The sequence below is a fragment of the Nothobranchius furzeri genome, chromosome 15 (assembly GCF_043380555.1).
Source record: "Nothobranchius furzeri strain GRZ-AD chromosome 15, NfurGRZ-RIMD1, whole genome shotgun sequence".
Classification (NCBI taxonomy): Eukaryota; Metazoa; Chordata; class Actinopteri; order Cyprinodontiformes; family Nothobranchiidae; genus Nothobranchius; species Nothobranchius furzeri.
The window spans coordinates 58,375,863-58,391,011 of record NC_091755.1 but is presented as its reverse complement, the minus strand read 5'-3'; the positions used below and the strand labels follow the sequence as shown (position 1 = coordinate 58,391,011).

At 40.3% G+C, this 15,149-nt stretch overlaps 1 protein-coding gene across 2 annotated transcripts; it reads right to left on the bottom strand.

Moving 5' to 3' along the window:
- Positions 1 to 6,776: 6,776 nt before the first annotated feature.
- On the bottom strand, positions 6,777 to 12,374 carry vgll4a (vestigial-like family member 4a). 2 transcript variants are annotated; one of them, XM_015968149.3, is made up of 6 exons: positions 12,263 to 12,374; positions 11,630 to 11,775; positions 10,574 to 10,736; positions 10,169 to 10,394; positions 9,571 to 9,685; positions 6,777 to 7,200 (listed from the first exon to the last, which is right to left on the bottom strand). In XM_015968149.3, exons 2-6 carry the CDS (start codon positions 11,709 to 11,711, stop codon positions 7,001 to 7,003), a joined length of 786 nt encoding a protein of 261 aa, XP_015823635.3. In that variant the 5' UTR covers positions 11,712 to 11,775; positions 12,263 to 12,374; the 3' UTR covers positions 6,777 to 7,000. The 2 variants fall into 2 exon arrangements, with proteins under 2 accessions (XP_015823635.3, XP_015823636.3); XM_015968150.3 differs by having other exon boundaries at positions 10,658 to 10,736.
- Between the last annotated feature and the right edge of the window lie 2,775 nt (positions 12,375 to 15,149).

The window sequence follows — 15,149 nt, the reverse complement described above, 5'->3', positions numbered from 1 at the left end:
TCCTGCAAGGACGTAAAAAGAGTTACAGTAATGCTTTTATGCAACAGATGGCCCATTAAATCAATCATTTGCAAATCAATTATATATAAGATGGTGACAACAGGGCCAAATACATCTGAGGGAAATCATTGGCCGTGTCAAGCACCATACGGAGATGCAGGCCGAAAGTTTCCAACTAAACGGGTCAGAGACGGAGCCGAGACAGCTCGTAGCGTAGAGAGGATGTAAAGGAGAAGCGTATTAATAGTATCCTGCCAAGTCTGGGCAGCACACGTGTCGCACAGCGTATAGCCTTATCGAGAAGGAGCCATCTCCGGCGACGGATGGGAGGAGTGAGGGGCGATTGGTGGATAGTGTTTGTTTGTGTTGTGCAGCTGGAAAACTGATGTTGAGATGGCGTGACAGGGTCTGTTTCTGTTCACTGCAAGACTGTTATCCAGAGTGACCGTGTTGTCTTCCCTTCCCTCTGCAAAGGTTATGTCATTGCCAGCAGTCCACATGACACACTGGATGAGCCATTGCTGCCTGAACCAGAAGATGTTCATCAGGTTGGTCTAGAAGCGCGTACGGCCTTCCATCAAATCCAGACCACGTCTGAAAGAACTTTAAGAGAAAACCGATGTTGGTTCCTGATATTTCCGTTCTTTGTTTGTAACCTATAGTGAGGCTGCAGCTGCATTTTAGAAGTGACGTGATTGTTAATCGGGTGTGTTGGGTTGTCAGCTCAGGGTGCATGATCTTGCCAGCATGACTCAAGTCTGCCCATGAGCTGCTTCCTGTGCCTGTGCATCTACTCCAGTAGCCTGTATGATCTATTTTAGATTCTTTTGCCCAAGGATGTGTGTGCAGCCTCGCATCGTCAGAGAGAGACACAGAAATAAGCAGAATAAATAAAGGAAAGAAAGGAAGAAGAGGAGGAGGAGTGAAGGGAAATCATGGTGTTCACATCATCTATGGGCAATCATGCAAATGCCCCAGACGTCGAGCACTCGCAGATGCTGGAGATAGAGGCGCAGCCAGGGACCGCATTCAGGCAACGCATATGTGAAATTATGCAAAGGAATGAATGAGATCTCCATCAGTCATTAGTCAAGTCCAACATGTTCGGAGCACGTGAGCCGAAACATGTGTGACACCGTCTCCCATTTGGGCGGCTGTAAATTCACACGTTCGTCCAATTGGATTCATTTGTACTGCCTGCGTGTTAAACCGCTCTCATTGGTGCATTTCTTTGACACAGGCGACAGAGCCCAGTGTTTGACATATGCGTGTCTTGACTGCGTCTCAAGGCAGCAGAGTTCATCCTGCTGGAGAAATGAGCAGAGGCAGCGACGGAGAGACCAGGCCTTCGTTTCAAGCACAGACGTCGTGCTCCTTGTGGCCTTCACACGTTGAAGAGGCCAAGCCGAATTTGGCGTGACCCTGAAGTGTCATCTTGATTAAGACTCATGTTCCACTTCGACAACCACTGGGCCCTGATATTTGTGTGTATGCTTGCTTCTGTGCAGGGATACTGAGTTGGGTTTTTCTTTTTCTGTGCCCAGCCTAGAAATTGTAGATTTTCTCTTCGTAATCCCACAGGAGACGGCGTCCTTGGAAGGCTTGGTGGTGCGGCGGCAGCAGCAGTAGGGGCATTGCGGTTGCTGAATGGTTGGGTCTAATCTTTTGGAGGCAGTGGTCTGTTGGAGGGGCTTTAGAGCAGATTGGAGCCCAAAGGGTGAAAACATGAAAATACAAAAGAAAAAACAAAACAAAATGTTCTTTCCTGCTTGAATGTTACCCAGCATATCTAAAATTAACTAACTGAAATTAGTATTTTCATTTAGCCTTTAAAAACGCTGCTTATACATTACATGCAAGTGGCGAATCCACCTAAATAGGTCACCAAGAACATTTTGTAAAAGATCCTTCAACACAACAGCCTGTGATCTCTTGCCACGAAGAGGTCCGTCATTTGACCTCAACACTAAACAAGAGTGTTGCTACTTTGAGGCCAATTTAACCTCCAAGGGACAATTTCAAAATGACAAAAACATAAACCTAAGACATGGAGCATCCATACAAATTGTTTCAGGATGACGGCACACTTTGTTTGATCCCCAGGGACTGAGGAAATAAAGGATGCTCCTTGTGTAGCTGAAGACTGCCATCTGCTGGTGTTTATAAACACATGTTAAAGGTCTGATCTTTTCATTATCACACATATCCCTTTTTTAACGAGTACGCAAGTCATAATAAAAACAGGATTCCTATTTTCTCACTTTAAAGAGCAAGTCACCTCCAAATCAATGTTTTTGCTGATAAATGAGTGTCTAATCGTGCTGTACACATGTGCAGTCAATAATTTGACACTTTAGTGCATCTTGGTTAAAATTTGAATATTCTGCCTAAAATGGCCATTGTTGTGCCCTCTTCAGGTAAAACCTCTGCATTACATTTGAATTTAAATCTGCCATCACTATTGGCTAAGCGGTACCCTACGATGTTAGCTGGCACCATATGATGTCACAATGTCGCAGTGAGTCGGTCTGTGTATAGGTGTATTTGTTAGCAGCTCCACCCTCTTGGTCTGCCAGGGAACGACTCCTTGTGGCGCATTTTTCAAACAGGAAATGGGAGTGGAGTTAGACTCTGGTAGAGGGTGACTTGCTCTTTAAAGAGAGCAGACTTGTCAGTTGTCTTTTGTCACCATGACATCAAACAGAACCTACGGCCAACGGAAAGCAAAGAGACTATAACCAGTGTCCAGGCGACGATGTCAGCTGCTTATCCAGAACAAGCCAACTCAGCCGCAGAATTTATTACACACACACACACACACACACACACACACACACACACACACACACACACACACACACACACACGCACACACAGCCATTAAGCAGAAAATAGAAAGACATTAAATATGCAGTTGTTACAGGGCCAGCTTGTCAACATGCTTTTAAAACACTGTAAAAACTACACCTGTGAATCACAAGAACTTTGAAATATCTGCAAGAAGGACGTGTATGCGAGCAGACTGGGACAACAAAGAACAGCTGGCTTTGGAGACATCCAGCTGTTTTTGACTTGAAAAGTCAGTAAAATGTGGGAAAGGTGTGGGATCACCTTGACAACACCCTATTATTCTAAAAGCTAAAGAAAGCGAATTAAATCCCCACAGCAAAAATCATTTGAGCATAAAATAATATGAAATTATTTCTTTAAAGTTTAAAAGCAATCACTAAATCATGGTTATGGGTCTCTAGATGGTGTCAATGTTTGAGGCACGTTTACGATCCCTGGAACCACTGTTGCTGGTTACTCACTTCCGTTTCTCCTAAGATGTGTCAAATGCAAACCAAAGATGTTTGGGTGGAGTTTGACGAGAAGGCTTTATGGTGTCCATCACCAGCCTCCTTTATGTTTCAGGATCATCTCTGCTCTCTACAAACAGGAACCATCAGTCCGTAAGTGGGTTTGTCATTTGAGAAGCTCGTTTGAGTCTTCACCTCCATAACAGACTTATCCTAATGCCACTCAGAAGCAGAAATGATGCTGCTGCACTTTAACAGGTTCAGATGGAGAGTCCATTAAGCATCATTGGAAGGCCTTCCTTTGTTGCTTTGACTGCAACTTAAAGGTGGAATATGGAACACAAACAGCAATGTGACATCTAGTGTACAGAGGTTGTCGTTACAACAATAAAACGAGGTTTCCAGCCGTCGCAATACCAATACGCAAAATATTTTCTTTGGGTCCATCCGTTTGTGGCAGTGAGTGTCCTGTCAGTGTCCCGATTGATGACGCGCCCTGGCTACTTGGCCAAGGGGATGTCCCTTTGGCTGACTGGTAAGCGCGCGTGACCCAAGAGTCTGGGGATGGAATACTGCCTGAGCCCTCGTTTCTCCACCTTGCCACATGTTGTAGGCTTCATGGAAACTTGCTCTGGGTTTACTAGATCTTTTATGGTCGTTTCTCTTCTGAGAAGGATACAACATTTTCTGGGCTAAAAAGGAGCTGCTCGACTTTCCGAGTCTGCTATATTCCCCAGTGCCAGCCTCGCTGTACAGTGGTGCCCTCTGTTGGCTGGTAGATGTGACCATAAGCCCAGTGTTGTCCCCGTCAAACTAATATTCTATTATTTCTTAATTAAAATATAGCTTTTATAGCAAATACTATAACTTCATTCTGCACACCTCTCAACGTTCTTCAGAGGAAGTTTTTTTAAGTATACAGCTTTGTATTAAATTGTTCAATATTCAACCTTTAAGTGTAGTTTTCTGAGCTGCTTGCTGATACGTAAGTCAGAAGAGCGTCCAGAGTGATTAACCTGGACTGCCGCTACCACTTCTGTAGCCTGGCCTCCCAGACGTGTCCTCTGTTTAATTCTACACACAGAAATATAAAACTTAGAGAACCCCTTCTGGAGGAAGAGCAATGCACATCCTGGCAGAAGCACCCCACCCAGTCACCGTTTCTTCTTCTCTGTTAGCGTCCAGACGGCGCTATAGGGCTGTGAGGCACGTACTTCCAGACTGAAAAACAGCTTTGTACCAAGAGCAATTACAGTACTGGACCTGATGAAAGTGAGCCCTACTGATCAGTAACCGAAATAGGTTTTGAGAGTGTGTGTAAATTGCAAACCTTTATATAAATGTGTGATTTTTTTTTTAGAGATGTTTTTAAGAGTATGAGTGTGCACGAGTGCCTCTTAGTGCATCTATCATCCACAGAGCATATTTCAATGAGTAGAAGGGTGAATTGAATCGATATGTTGGCTCTAAAGATCGTGATTATGGGAAGTTTAAAAAAGTGTTCTGGAACAAAGATCCTGGGATTGTTCAAAGTTCTGGACAGACTTGTATTTTTAAAGAGTCTCAGCTTAATCAGAGGAACAGTTCAACACTTCGCTAGATGCTAATACGATTCAGACTGTACTGATTTTACAAATATTCACTCAAATAAGTTTCTTAAAAACTGTCTTTTTCAGTGCTCATCTATAGACCACAAAGCAAAATTAGATTTATCTTAACAAATTATTTACAAACAAAGGTTTGCCACGGAGTCACTTGATGACATTTTGTGCTTTCGTCTTCATCTTGGGAAACAATCACTCTTGAAACCAGGAATGGCAGTAGCTGTACAAGCAGCACCGTTTGTTTTCAGCCCTTTGGTGAGTTTACTAGAAAGAAAAAACATGAGGAGCAAGAAGGTGAGTATTATATGTTTATTTAGAAAAGGTTAAAGGAGGTACAAAAAGTGGTATTTTCTTCCTGCGAATTAAGGCAAACAAATGTTTTAAATGTCTCTATGACAACTTCAGAAGCAGGAACGTTAAGCAGTTATTTGTGGTATACAGGTACAAATTAAATAATTTCTAATTAACCTAAAACACATCAGTGAAATCTTTACTTGTGTCAAACAAGCAGATGCCATGAGTCCTCGTTTTCTAACGGGAAACAGAAACGTTTCTACTGTGAACAGTTTTCTTCTGACACGACACAAAGAACGTCTGGTGACGAAAGTCTGCCGTGTTCCTGCACTTAACGGACAACAAGAGGAAGATCACACGGTGCCATTCCACTCCGAATGAAAACTAAATTACTATAATCATTCCGCACGGCGCAATGATAGTCCTAGATGTGGCGCTACAGCAAAAGTAGAAAGAGTCTAAAAAAGTTCAAAAATATCTATACAAATGAGGGTTTTTGCAACACATATTTGCCAAACAGCATAAAAGTTGTGTTGCCAAATGGTAAACAACAAACAAATGAAATGTTATAAAAGTCACAGCCAAACGACGCGATAAAATAACGTAAAATAAACTTTGGTACTAAGTTAAGCCCTCTTCGGTTATCATGGCCATTTTGAAAATACTGTTAAATCATTAAAAATAAAAAAAATAAAAACGATAAGTGTGAAAGTATTTGTTCAGCACAAAGTAACAGCAAAAAAAATCTGTCAGCAGTGGTGGGAATGTTGACTCAAAAACCGAAACTATCCATGCTGCACGCAGCAGTTTAAAGACTCAGAATGAACTCACCTAATCAGTCAAACTCCTCTCCGTTAGAAAGGCACATAAAAACTTTTACTTTCTAGAAATCAACATGAAACAATCAACATGTTGAGAATAAATAAAGCCACTGCTATTAAACCAGACTACAGATTCAGCTGTACTCAGTCACGTGTTGGGCTACAGCATCCAGCTCTGCAGAGAAACAACAACGCAGCCCATTCAGCTGCACTCAATGCAACCTTTCCAGAGGCTGCCACTCGAAGATGGACGCCAAGATACACACCTAAATAAAAAACCTGGTACAAAAAACATATCGAGTACAACTGTCCCAGCAGTGAGTGTTACGGATAAAAAATAAATTCTGAGTAAATTATAGGATAAGGTTTGTAAATAGAAACCAGCTATTTGAAACATGCCTTCTATGATTGGTGTTAGTGGAGAAAGAGAGTACACTAGTGAATACTAAAGTGAATCAGCAGTTCACCATCAGGGTGACAGATGAATCTAGTGCTGTTAGAAAGCAGGGGAACCGCTCCATCATAAACTCAGAACTCCCACCAGAAATGGGTCAACTCGGTGTTCAGGAACCTGCCAGTGCAAATGAGACCTGGCTGTCTATTTCAAGTACTATTGATTAAAATGCAGTGTTTTTAGAGTAAATGTATGGATGTACACGTAGAAGGACCAAGGCAGCAAATGTCTTTGGCTCTTAAGGCAGCAGAAAGAGAAATGCTCACTCTGACAGCAGACTACTTAGTGAATCTCCTACAAACCTATGATTGTACATTTTCCTCTCAACTACCACATGATACATGTCAATTTTCCTTTATAACAGAGATTTGCAGCTTTATGTTGCAAACTTTGTCCTGAGGTCCTTAAATCTCCAGGAGTGGACCGCCTGTGTGAGCACCGTGTGTTGCACTGTTCTTGGCTAAGGGAAGCTGGTTCCACTCTCGTATGCACATGCTTACAAACTGATTATTATTGCTCTCCTCTGGCTCACAGGTCAGCCTCTGGAGTTTGAGGACCCCCACCCCTGGCTTGGATCTGACGCCAGGTGTCCCCCAGTGCCTTGGCAAAGTGGTCGTCCACAGAACCAGTAATGGACACGGAATTGGACATGACTTCTGCCTCTCGGTAGTTCTTCCCGAGGCTGCGACGGAAGTGCTCCTCGATTACAGGGTCACACACTGCGTTAGCTGAAAAGACACAAGCAGCAGAGCAGGTTGAGGGTGACCAATCAGAGCAGTTCTGGAAGTTCACAGTGAGAGTCAAAGAAAAGTTTTTTAAATCTTTCTAGTTGCTGCTCAACATTTCACAAAAACAACAGAACGATCAGCAGAACTAAGTGATTTCTGCCTGTTAAGATGTCAAATTTAAATATACTTTGTGAATTTAACATGTTTACTTGGGAAAAATAAAATCAAAGCCAAAACTGTGTGATGTGATCAGTGTAGGGCTACATTTTAAAGCTAATTACTAAAGTACATGTTTATCTTGTCTCTTGCTCCATCAAAAGTAAATTTGGGCATCATGATCGATGACCAGCTGACCATAAAATCAAGTTGACTCCACTGCTCATTTGTGCCACTTTCTAATCCAACAACTGACTACTACCCTCTAACTGATCTCCCAGCCTTTGCTGTTGAAGCTCTTAAGATGGTCCAGAAGTCAGCGGTGCATCTGGTCTGTAATCGGCCTAGAAGAACACGTCACGGACCTCTACTGGCTACCCCTAGCTGCCAGCATCAAACTCAAGTCCCTGATGTTAGCCAACAAAGTCAACCAATCAAGGCTTTATTTATATAACGCATTCCTCACCCATTACGGGAGGCCAAGGCGCTGAAGAACAAAATACAATCATGATAAAAGAAATTAAAACGTTGAACATGAAACAACAGAATTAAAAGCAAAGAATCAAAACTACATAAAAGTAAGCCAACTTCAAGGATGTTCAGGAAATGCCAAACTAAATAAATGGGTTTTCAGGCGACTCGGAATAGAAGTCCAGAACAGAGCGGTCCCCATCTACTTGAATCCTCTTGCAAATACTTGTGTCATGACTCGGTCACCATGGTCACCGAGGACCGTTGACTAACAACACTCCCAGACTATTCATGTGTCCGTGCCTGATGAGCAGACGCGTCCATCTATCTTCGTCTATCGTCAGAGAACAAATCTTCTGCTCTCTCTTTGTGCACCTCCCTCTAGAAATGCACAGATATGAATTTTTTGGGCCAATACCGATATCCGATATTAAGATCCCGTTATGGCCGACAACCAATACCTGCCGATACAGATATGCTGGCATTAATGCATCTAAAATCAGCAGATTTTGTGTATAATGAAAATTATTAAAGCTGATTTTGCGTTATGTAAACACACCACACGCATTTACGGTTCTGAGATGATTTCATTCACTGTTCACAATGAATAAACACACACCCCACCCCCTGAAACAGGCAAACAAATGGAGACAAGATGGAAAAAATATCGATTGTTAATATCGGCCCGATATGTTAAAAAATGACTAACATCTGCCGATACCGATATTAATGCCGATATAGCCTATTGTCCATCCCTACTTCCCTCTATTGTAGCACTCTTTCCCCCCTGAGTAGCTTAGATTACTTGTACTGCTACAGGTTGTTTTTCCAATCATGCGACAAACTGCTGTTGAAATTACTCGGATCTTTGCCCAAGTTTTCCTGCTTGGAACACATCACGGGGTTCTTATACTTTCCATACTGACAAATTTAAGCACTTTTTAAGCATTTTCAAGGTAAATGTTCAAACTTTTCATGCACCATACAGTGAAGACGAAACAATACAAAAGAACTCAAGGGGACGGTTTCACCTCACCTCACCATAGGGATGATCCTAGCCGATCACAGGATCGGAAATTGGGTCTGATCATGTTATTTTAAATTATTGGAATTAGTGAAAAAGATTGGCTATAACCTTTTAAAGCAACCAGCATCGCCTTATAAATTCATCCTAGAGATTTTCAAACATAATGACGATGGCTTAGTTTTAACCTGTCTGGTTTTAGTTCTAGTCTGTCACCCAAAAACCAAACACCCTGCTCTCTCGGTTCACTGCAGCAACGTGGACAAAAACACACAAACAGCTGACAAAGATACACTAAAGATCAAAGAGAAATTGCCTATGAACCGGTGTTACAGACAGAAGCAGACCCTCCCAGAGCAGCAGCAACCGTGTTTATTAAAGGCTAAATTATCTCTAATTTTTGTTGTTAACAAAAATAACAAATTCAGTTTATCAGTTGATCTTATATACAAAACTGTGCAGTTTGTTTTTCAAACTTTTCCAAGGACTTCATACATGAATCAAGCGCTTTCCATACCTTGAAAATATGTTATTAAAATTCAAGCATTTTCAAGGATTTTAAGCACCCGTACGAACCCTGACTTCAGCTTCCAGAACTTCCTTTCCTTCCTGATGCACTTCATCTCTTAACATGTGCTACAACGCCATCAGTGTCAGTGCTTATACATTTCCATGTTGACTGCTGTAGAAGAGGCTGGGTTAGGGTTTGGAATGGTTACCATTGGTGTTTCTCTGATTTGCTGGCAGGGTGGGAGTGCAGCCGTTCATGTGGCACTGTGACAGATTACAGTTGCGGCTGCTTGCAGGGGCACATGTAATGACCGAGGGACGATTCTGAAAAATAAACAAATAAGAGTTTCCTAAAATTATCTGATAAAGATTCATTTGAGACTAGAGTTGGACAATCATTCGATATATATCGATAAGACGTGTGGTGTGATACAGAATCAATCAATCAATCGAGTGAAAGCAGGAAGGTATGAAGTCATTTCCTGTCATGTATATTGTGAATAATGTGCTGCAGCTGAACCTTGACTTGAAGAAAATCATGAGTTGAACTGAAATCTTCATTTCTGCTAAAAAAACAAACTCAACTCAACTCAATCTTTTCCTGAAATTGTTCAGTCCTAGGAAAATAAAGATGTTTAAATAAAATATAGAATTTAAGTCAGTTTTTTAATCATTATTGATATCGATCAATGTGAATAATATTTTATCAATATGCTCTTTTTCTACATCGTCCAGCCCTATTTGACACTACTATAAGATCATTTAAGTAGCACTGTGGTGTTTTCCTTTCTCAACAGGTGGACATACCTGCTGCCGGTCTGCGGCGCCACTCATGACAGACCCCGATATTTTGCCAACTTCATAGTCATTGTTGCTTTTGGTCCGAGCAAGAGGCAGGTCCACGTCATAGCCAGAAATGGATGCAAATGGGTGGTTCCCATGGATACCATTAGAAAAAGAAAGAATATGCTCCACAGGGCCGTGGCCGATGCTCCAGTGCTCGTTGTGGTTATCTCCAGCAGATGGACTAGCCCTTATAAAACAAAGTGACAGTTAAACATACACCACACACAATAATCTCCATCTAAATGTGGGAGGTTCCACATCACCAAGGTAGTTTTGTTAGAGCCGTAGATCTATAGTCAGTGTTTTGCCTCCAAAAGAAAACCTGTCTAACAAGTTGTTAGTTTAAACTTGTTAAAACAATCTTACATGTGTGAAGCAAACATTCTGCTCATTTTAGTCACATGGTCATCATCACAATTGATTCTGTCTTCCGTTTGTTCTTCTCCATACTTTCGTTTGTTTGAGAAGAGTGGAGGAGGTCCGGTTAAGGTGGGCACAGCAGTTGATAGGGATGGGATCCTGGACTCATCTGTAGAAAACAAAATAATCAGTTTATTTTGAAAAATATATACCTGTAGAGAAGTTTTATTGCTAGCACAAGAATTTAGCCGACATTGGCTTAACATTTGCATAAAGTTTAAGAGCATTTTGGAATGATTTGTCTATGAGTCTAAGCTTTGATCGTTAAAACGTCAAACAATCTTATTTAAATTGCATCCCTTAAATCGTTTATTGCAAGTTTTAGTGTTTTGCATGTTACCTGACATGTTTTGTTAAAATATTCTATAAAGCAAACAATTTGTTAGATGCACACAAGAAAAATACATGATAAAAGATCATAAATATAAACTTTTTAATCTGTCAGAGGGAAAAAAAATCATCATTAATTAAATCCAGATTGTATATAGTGTTCTCAAAGTCTTGTTAAATATTCCAAGAGGAGATTATTCTCTGAGGGAAATTTTGAGCCATTTGAGGATCAAATGCTTCAAACAACCTAAAAAAAAGAGCCGATGATTTTGTGTGTTCAATCTATTCTTCGTTAAATGTGATCAAACCTATTGATACAACAACAATTTGAGAGTCTGAAGACAGAACTGTGTATTTGTTTAATATATAAATCTCAAAAGAAGTAAATATGAAATATGTGTATTAAGAGTACAAATTCTAAAAACCAGATATATGCTGTCATTTTAATACTGATATCAAGTTTTGTTTCTTTAAAATTTGTCTTGACTGTGTATTAAAATCTATCTTTGTTGTTTCACAAACTCTTACTGATCACAAAAACGGAGTTATTGTTGTTTACCAGACAGGTTTATGGCTGCCATGAACTAACGGGAGTGACGCAAAACAAAACAGGAGAAACTGGTGTTGGAAATGCTTTAGTGAGATGGATACAACACAGGATGAGAAACTGACCATCGTAGTGCAGTCTTCCGATGTTATTGTTCATCTTGTCCAGGAACTGGGAGTTCAACAGGTCCATTCTAGCGCAAAGCATTTACACGTACAAGTTACGTGCCAACATTGACGCTAGCAGGCTACGTCACCAAACCACCACAAATCTGACGAAGACAAGCAAAATAAGTTACGGAACAAGAACAAAATCTTCTATTTCAGTTAAAACACAAGTCGCTGGTAGTTTCTGAACAACAATGATAAGGTAATAAATGTCCAGACCCTGATTTAACGGCTGATACGACACGCGTTTGTGTTCATTTGGCAGCCCTGCTAACTCTTAGCTGCCTGCTACAACATTAGCATGTAACCTTTAGACGCTTACTTTCTATGTTATCACTACCCAAGAGTCACAGTAGCTGTGAAATACAGTTAAATCATACGATTTAAACCCAGAAAGCATTTATATACACACATATAATGATGTTGGTGTTAACGTCATTGCATCTGCGAACAAAGTAGAGCTAACTTTAGCTCTGAGGTTAAGACAAATCCATAAGGATGGTACGAATCGGTACACCCGATAGCATACGGTGTTTTATCCAACAGAATAAACTTCAAAAAGGCGTAACTTAAGCACTCAGCTGTACTTACTTATTCAGGAAATATATTCTCACACCATCAACACATAGCTAATGGAGCTAGTCTGTTCAAGTACACCTGACTGCAGCTGAACGCAAAGGGGGCGGGGCGCTCGGCATGTTAGTTTGGCAAGCCAGTTTGTAATTTAATCAACAATTGGACCTCTCACTGACCTCTCATTAATTCCTATTTGTAAAGCAGAAATATAATTCATCCTAGCACTAATTGTGTTCGTAATGGTCAAAATTGCAAACGAAGACATGAACAGCTATGTCGTCACTAGTGGAAATTATATCCATAATAACAACGGCACTAATTTTGAGATACCTCAAAATTCTTATAAATGAAAATGGCCAATTTAACATTTATTAAGCAGACTGGATATGTATTCCACATCTCTATAACTGTATTGTTCGTAGTAGAAATTAAAATTCCAGATGTCCATGTTCCAGATGTCCATGAGTACATTCCCACAGCCCATAATTACCATTTCATATTTCAGAAATGTAATTCTTCCTAGGACAAATTACGTCACATTTTCCAGTTATGTGTGTTTTGGCAAGCCGTTTAAGCATTTAATCAAAAATCGGACCTCTAATTCCTATTTTGCATAGCAATAATATAATTTATCCTAGTACTAATTGTTTTCCTACGAGTCTAAATTGCAAATGAAGACATCAACAGTTATTCGTTACTAGTAGAAATTGTAATTAAGGATATCTATTGTAATTAAGGATATCCAAAATAACAACTGCAGTAGTAGGATTGATTCAGATATCTCAAATTATAAAATTAAGGTGGCCATTTCAACAATTATTAAAAGGACTAGATATGAAATCCAGATATCTACCACTCTATTGTTATAGTTGAAATTAACATTCCAGATATCCACAATAGCATACCTACTATCCAGAATGAACATTTCAGATTATCTGAAATGTAATTTTTCCTACACTGTAACAGGTGGCTGTAAAAACAACGTCATGATTTTACAATAACCACAGAAGTGAGTACAGTCTTGATTAATAGCTCCTGCAGGTGTCTGGGTCGCCAAAGTACCAGTCCAGGTGCCTTGGTGTTGGTGTCACTGAGAGTTCTGCTGGGTCCTTGTAGGTTGGTCCATTCTGTCACAATAAAGGAGTTTGGACCCAAGGTGCAGGAACCCAGAACGACCCGGAGAGATGAGGTGTGGAAAATAAAAAAAAAGGTATTTATTTAAGGAAATTAAAAACAAATCCAAAACTAATCTAAATACTATAACATACCACAATTAAAGATAACAACTAATAAGTCTGAAACTAGAGACAAGAAAAGCTAGATATTAAACTGAGGACACTAAAGAGACAAGAACCAGAAGAGAGGAGAATCTAATAACAGGGAGACGTAATAAGTGAGATGGGTAAGAAAATATGAAATGACTAGGGGAGCCATGGGGAAACCTGAAAGGGGCTGGGGACCACAGGGACACAGAACATGACAGTTAAAGGTTGACCAAAGACTTTCTGTGATCTATTGTGGTCCATGAAGGTGTGGAGAACAGTCTCAGGTTCAGAGCGGGACAGAATGGGACTCACCTTAGCAATGTTCCTGAGATGGAAGAAGGAAGAGCAAACAAGATAACTGACATGAGAATCCAGGGTGAGGGCTGGGTCAAAGGTCACACCGAGATTCCTGACAGTGTTGGTGTATATAAATAAATAAATAAATTAATTAATTAATGTAGGAAACATTCATACATGTTGGCCTAAGTCTTTCTGTCTATTTAGTGGCATAACACTATAAAACACTCTTGAAAATCATGCTGTATAATTCTTTAGCTTTCTACTACTTAGGTAGCTTGGCATTATTATCCAACCAGTTATTGTTTTACTGTTTTTAATGTTAGCATTTGACTTTCCTTTTTAGTAACTTCTGAACTTTTAAAAATGACTACATTGATAGATGCTATATTTTGTTTCTGACTTTGTGATCAATCTTGGGCATCTGACGATGTCGTGAAAGGGTTTTTCTTATAAATAAAGTAAAGTATGTTCCACCGAGTCTCCCTTAATGGGAAACTTAAAACATGCTGGTGACCCCCGTGTCACTGCATCAATCCGGCGAGCTACAGGTCAGATCCAGAAAAATGTGAGAACTCGAAGCTCAGCTTTAGTCTCGCATTGATGTGGTCATGCATTGCATTCAAATATCCAGCTGGGGTCCTCCTAACCCTAAAAATACTCAGAACATGCAACTTCCCTTTAGGCCAAGATGCAATTTTACAAATTAAATATGAAAATGTTTCTTTATGCAGATACAACAAATGAAAATACCCACGTGTCTAGTTTTATGGACAGTCACAAATCTTCCACTCAGATAGCTCCTCTGCAGCATTGTACCTCAAACTGTGCTATGTTCTGTGGAATCCACGCAGTCTGACATCTTTTGATTTAACATCAATGCATAAACACCGTCAATTCCTATGTGTTTCAAAATGTATTTAGCTCCTAAAGCCTGAACTGTTGGAACTGTTTTGCTATTTTACTGCACGTGTGTATGTCCACCAGAAATGTGTGTAGCTTGTATTTGCTGTGACCTCGGAGTAAACCACAAGTTATTGATTTATCTATTGGTTTCGCAGCATTTTTTTAAATCTGTGATACTATTGGCAGTGATTTTACTTATAAACACTGTTTTAAAGGTCTTATTCTTGTGATCGGTGTTCAGATGTGTTTCACATAAAAATGTAAACAAACTGGTATTTTGAGCTTGCTTTCTGCATGAGTTTGGGTCTCGAGGGGCCGATGCTGCTGACGTTTCTCCATTTCAACGCTGCCCACTAGTCCAAACAGCCATTTTAGGTTTTGTGTCTGTATTAACGATGTTGTGGACAGACATGAGACTGTGGATCCAGGTAGCA